Here is a 6,316-nt window from a genome sequence, read left to right on the forward strand (position 1 = left end):
TGATCAAAAACTGGAACCAAATTCTCATATTTTCGAAACCATATGGGAACTCGACTAAGAAGATGACGATTTCACATATTTATGGTATGCAATTTTGTCAACTTATTCAAATTAAGGATTTTTCCTTGTCATTAATTATATACACATTAGGGTTTTATAATTTTTATTCTTTCTAATGATTATGTATCATAATTTGGGTTGATTTTTTTATTGGAATATTGTAGCATACATATCTATTGTCAATTCAGAAGCAAAATTGGTAAAGAGTGATACAGTGCCTCGAATCTTCCATTGAAATGTCTCAGGTAAAATCTATACACTCTGTATTTCATAATTGTTTTTTGTTTCTAACGCTAAAATTGAACGATTTAACTCCATTATTCAAACTTGTAACCATTAAATGTATTTGGTATTAATCGTTATCATGTGGAATGGTTTGATACTTATTTGGTTTGTACATGTTTCATGGTCATGTAGATTAATTTCACACTTATCTTGCCTTTTGATTTAACTGTGTATGTACATGCTTCATGCTCATGTCGATTATATTGGTACTTATTTGGTTCAAAGGTTCATGTTTTATTAGTGTGTTTTTAGCAAACAACCTCTTGGTGCTATTTATACTTGGGCGGGAAAATGGTTAAGCTTGGCATGTGTCTCGCACGTGCCGTCGCAAATGATCCATAACAGTTCGATAACGGTGGCACTGGTTGGGACTCTAATGAAAGTATAGATTTTAGCTCCGGTCCTACTGGTTCGAATTTTTTTATCTTTCATCTGTAACTATTGTTTCGTATGTGTATATTTGTATGTATATAGGGTTTAGTGCTAATGACTGATGGTTATGTGTGTTATAATTTCGCTTATATCTTGAGTTTATGCACGCATTTTATCCTTAGTTTGTACATCTGTTTGCACATAGCTATTCTAGCAAAGTATGAGATATTACAAGATCCTCTCTAACATGGAAAAGGATTTCACAGCTTGAAAATTGTGAAGCTAGATTTGTCAACTTGTCACTATTTTTGCTGTTTATAAAAATAGACACATCTGATATAGTTCCTCAACTACAGGTAATAGTATTCAATGTGTAGTTCTTATGTAACTACACAGAGGTTACAAAGAAGTTATTATTTAACTACACTTTATTATATATCAAGTATAGTTCTTATTTAACTTTGATAATAACTTTCTTTTCAAGCAGGGTGGTTACGAAGAAGTTCTAGATTCTTTAGTTACTGATGTAGATTTCTAAATATCCTTTTACTATTGCATTGTGATTGTAAATTTTGAACTGAATTTTCAGGGGCACTTCTAATGCAGAAGCTTGATCGTACGAGAACCATACCGAATACAAATATACGGGCTGAAATAAATGGAGGAAGTTTTACACTCTCTACACCAGTGTAATGTTCTCTTTAACTATTTAAGTTTGCAATATGTGCTAAAATTTGTAGTTTAATGACTAATGGTTGGGTATAATGGTCAATATGGGTCATTTGTATTCATCTTTGGGTTGAAATAATTCTCTTTCGCAGCCATTTGGAGGGTTGGATTTTGGAATGCCACTGGAAGTGGATGGAAAAGGAGTTATCAGTATCTAATGGTAAAAATTTTGTACGACTTTCTTTTTATCTAATTAGATAACCTTATAAATTACTATCTCATATATGTGATGCTGATAAAGGTGTCTTATAACCTGACTTTGCTAAACAACTCATGATAATCAGGGGTTTGTAACCACAAATGGAATCAGTTATAGTGTGTGCAATTACATAAATGGACCGTCAAAAGCTCTCTATATAAAGGTTCTTATCGTTCATCTTTTTTACATGCTATTTTCACGTTGAAAGTATCTAACCAGTATTGATCAGATATCAAGTGTGTTTAAACAGGTTGGGTACACTTAACCACCATCACTTTTTGTACATTGATTTGAAATTTAGTGGTGTTTGATGCAGTTCTATAACTGACTATTTCAGAGGGACGTAGTGACCATTTCATGGAAGACATGTCTTTTCATTAAAGAGCGACATCCATTAAATTAAGATCCACCAAGCAAGAACAATTGGGTCATATGTGACCCACAAGTGGCTAACTAGAACGCTTATGTTAGAGATGCACCCGAATATGATTTTGTGAAGCAACCATGAAGAACAAAATTTTTGATGTCATGAGTTGAAGTTAGTGCAATGTAGTGATTAAAGATAATATGATGATGAGTATTTTTAATGAATTTTCATCTACGATTCAAGTACACTTACGCGGTGAGTTTTAGTGCTTTGTAAAAACTGACTTTATTATAATCATGGAATATGCTGTGAGGAACCAAATGTAATGTTTAAGATGAAAGTATAGCTTTTAGTGTTATTATGGTTTACATTTTTTTTTATTTGGTTTTTGCAACTTTAATAGATCATCATTATTATATAGATTTTCTGCTTTCTAATCAATCGATCAAATGCTATATAAAATCCTATTATTTCAACAAATACAATTTCGATGGAACCTATAAAAAAGTCCCGCGAAGTCGCGGGCCTTAAGCTAGTATTAAAATTAATGGAAAGTAATAAATGTTTTATTTTCAATTTTTATTCCACTGACTTACTGCAATTAATGTGGCAATGTTCTACTTATGATGCAAATCTGTCATTGTATATAAATGCACTTGAATTTAAGGCCATAAAGCCAACAGTTAATGATGTCAACATCTTACTAACTCAGTTTGTTAATGTCTTATTTATCGAGCAGGATACTTGTAAATCTCCACTCACCATTGACGACTGCTGTTGCGATTATAAAAGCATTGATTATGTGAATGTAATATATTTACATCCCGTGTTACAAGAGCTTGTTAAGAGGCCTTTCTTCAGATATTTCAGGGTCTTGCTTGCTATATATACCTCCGATAAATAACTATTTACTGATTATTTTTCAATTTTTAAATTTCATTAACCCTTTGCAAGTAGTTAGACTTCTATTAATATAAGTTGAACATGTTCCCTCACTTAATAGTTAATACTTACCTTAAAAAATATGGTGATGTTAAGTTGATAGATTCTGGAATTAAGAAATGGTTAAATGGATATCAGTTCCTAATAGGACTGTTTGGTTGATGGGTCTGACAGGTGAAGTTAGCGTATGATTGCCCGTTCTGGCCTGATGACTATTTATGTCAAGAAGGAAAGTCAGAGGCTACTGTTGACCTTACTCTAGATGCTAATTCATTTAAAGAATGGGTTGAAATTGACAATCCATGGACTCATGATGATGAATCTGATAATGGTAATATCCTATGCTAATCTTGACATATTCTGCATACATTTTTACCAACTTGGATTAATATTGGTCATGAATTTTATTGTTATTGAATTGCTAACTGATTTTCTGAAATTCTTTAGGTGAAATGATGTATGTGAATTTGCTACTGAACCCTGAAGGTTATACGGGTTACTCTGGGCCATCAACAAGAAGAATATGGGATGCTATATATTCAGAAAATTGCCCAAGATGTAAATACTTGTGTGTCTTTGTACTTTTTGGCTGTCTATAATGAACTTTTAATGTCCATTTTTTTTTGTTGCAGATGCTTATGGAGAGACATGTAAAGAAAACAAAGTACTATATAAGCTGGTATCTGGTCTGCATTCCTCAATTTCGGTCCACGCTGCTAATTCTATCAGGTTCATGTTGTGTGCATGTCCTATTTGTCTTGAAGAATTTACTGGTAAACTAATCTATTATTAGTACAATTGCAGTGGGGTCCAAATTTTATGTTGATGCATGACCGTGTCTTGAAACATCCCGATCGTGTGGAAAATTTGTACTTCACTTTCCTATTTGTTCTTAGATCCGTGATAAAAGTGAGTGTTCCAGACATCCTTTTTTCATGATTGTTGAACACATTTTCTCACATGAGAACTTTTTTTAATATGTGTGTTGAACACATTTTATAGGCGGCTGCTTACTTAGATCAGGTTGATTATGAATCGGGTAACGAAGCGGATGATCTAGCCCAATGGATGATTAAACATTTGGTTTGGATATCCAAACTGCATGTTGTATGTGCTCTTCCGTTTGATGAGGCAGAAATTTGGAAAGGCCATGGTGGATCAATTCTCAGGAAACAAATCCAAGATCAGTTTCGAAACATCAGGTTAAGTTTCATCGAATCATCCCAAATTATGCACATGTATATCTTGTTATTACTGTTCTCTAGATATACAAAGAAATTCTTATATAGTCAGGTCCTACTAAAGTGTCTAAAGTATAAATTAGGTTGGAAAATAGGTCAAAGCAGGTTCAGGTTGAAACATACATAAAGTTTTCTATACAGCTTGTTGTACACTAGTGTATTATGAAGCGATTAGATTGCAAAAACTATTACGGTCATTGTCTACATTCAGTCTGTCAGACCCGTTTGAGTGATTGGCTCATTTGACCCATTCGATTTTAGTTAAGTTTATATCTGACATTCTGACCCATGAGACTGTTTGAAATAAACGGTTAAAAATGACATTTTCTGATTGTAAATGTATCAGTGCACTGATGGACTGTGTTGGGTGTGAGAAATGTCGTCTATGGGGAAAACTTCAGGTTCTTGGACTTGGAACTGCATTAAAAATTCTCTTCTCTGTTGACAATCAAGGAAATCAAGATCCACAAGTAATGCTTCCCTGTTCTCAAGTTTACTTAAATGTAGTTCATTTTCACAAGTTTGCTAATATGTGTGTCATTGTGTTGTATTGATTGTATTATTACAGCTGATATTACAAAGAAATGAAGTGATCGCCCTAATTAATCTACTGCATCAGCTGTCAGAATCCATTGTGTATGTCTATGAAATGAGAGACAAGGTTGGTATACTAAAAAATATGGAGGTTGATATCAGTTCAAATCACCGAAGATGGGGATCACTAATAGCTCATTGGTACACTTTGTTGCTCATTGTTCACATTTTTTTTTTGCTTCAAACTATGGCACACAATCTGTAGAAAAAACTTTATTTTCTTCACTGGCCTTTTTCAGGTGGAAGAACCTAGCAAAGTAGCAAGAAGTAGCATATCAGGTGAAGAAAGACGTATAGACGATTAGTAATTGTAGATGTGTTGGATCATGTGAAAGGTGTCACTTTCTAGACTAAAAGGTACAGAGTATATTTTAGTTGCAGCCCAGAGAATGTATGTACACATAACAATAGGCATAAACTACCGATCCAGTTTGGCCATGTTGCCATCAAACGAGTCTCCTCTAACACCCTTATTCGAACCGAACTGGCGATCCTTAAACATGTACGTAAGGACATTTGATGAAGTGCTTCCAACCAAAATAGTCGAAGAGGGAGGCAACACACCCTCACAAATAAGACCATCAAAAAAAGGGTACCACGTTTATCCACATCAAACTCCTTCGTACACCATCATCTCTAGCTGAAACCTTCATAATGACTTATCTTTTGAGAATGCACAATTAAATGAAATATGAATAAAGAGTAATATGTACAACTAGTTTGAAAAGGAAACTAATAGATTTTTATATGTTTCTCCGTGAAAAAAACATAGTTGGGGTGTGTTTGGCTAACCTTTTTAGGAGCTAATTGTAGCTTAAAAACAGAGTTTGTGGTTTTTAAGAATTTATGATTTTTAAGAATTGTTTCGTAACATAAACATTAGAGCTTATGAAAAGCTATAAACTAAAAAGTAAGCTTCTCCAAACAAACTTACAAAATAAGCTACTAGCTTATAATATGTTAAATTACACAACTACCCTTTGAATAATGAGTAATATTCATTTAAATCTTTAATTTTCCTTTATATACGTACAATCACATGTGATTGGATCTTACAATTGCCTCGCGTTTTTAATTCTATCTATTGATTATATTGATCCAAAGGCTGAGATTTATCTCTTGATTTTCAAGCAAAATTAAGAATGCAAATGAATATTTCTCTATTAAATATATACATATTTATTTTTTGAATAGTAGTACGAGATCATCTAGGGGGACTTAACCACCCATGCGTTCATCTCCCCAGTTGCATAAACCACCCTCCACTGTTGCCCAGTAGGAATCTCAGCCCAATTTGAGGGCATGGGCTGTAAAACCCCTCCCCAATTTTCCCGTAACGCAATGTGTGAAAGGCACCCTTATGTGAAATTCAAGAGTATACAGGTAACTTTGTGTACAATGCTACACTCCACGAAAATCGACCTCCTGACTCTCGTTAAGAGAGACATCCACTACCACATGAGCTACAACATTTATAAAAAGTAATAATTTTCAGCTACTAAACGAGTTCAAATATAACATGCATAC

General features: G+C 33.6%; 1 protein-coding gene across 1 annotated transcript; it reads left to right on the top strand.

Moving 5' to 3' along the window:
* The first annotated feature begins 296 nt into the window (after window positions 1–296).
* LOC139853452 (endoplasmic reticulum oxidoreductin-1-like) lies at window positions 297–5,094 on the top strand. The gene is made up of 14 exons (XM_071842845.1): window positions 297–305; window positions 587–727; window positions 820–910; window positions 1,307–1,406; window positions 1,539–1,596; window positions 2,752–2,883; window positions 3,129–3,285; window positions 3,402–3,512; window positions 3,587–3,694; window positions 3,748–3,863; window positions 3,957–4,156; window positions 4,542–4,665; window positions 4,764–4,856; window positions 5,029–5,094. Exons 1-14 carry the CDS (start codon window positions 297–299, stop codon window positions 5,092–5,094), a joined length of 1,506 nt encoding a protein of 501 aa, XP_071698946.1.
* Window positions 5,095–6,316: the final 1,222 nt, after the last annotated feature.

Source organism: Rutidosis leptorrhynchoides, chromosome 6 (assembly GCF_046630445.1).
Source record: "Rutidosis leptorrhynchoides isolate AG116_Rl617_1_P2 chromosome 6, CSIRO_AGI_Rlap_v1, whole genome shotgun sequence".
In the NCBI taxonomy this organism is placed as follows: Eukaryota; Viridiplantae; Streptophyta; class Magnoliopsida; order Asterales; family Asteraceae; genus Rutidosis; species Rutidosis leptorrhynchoides.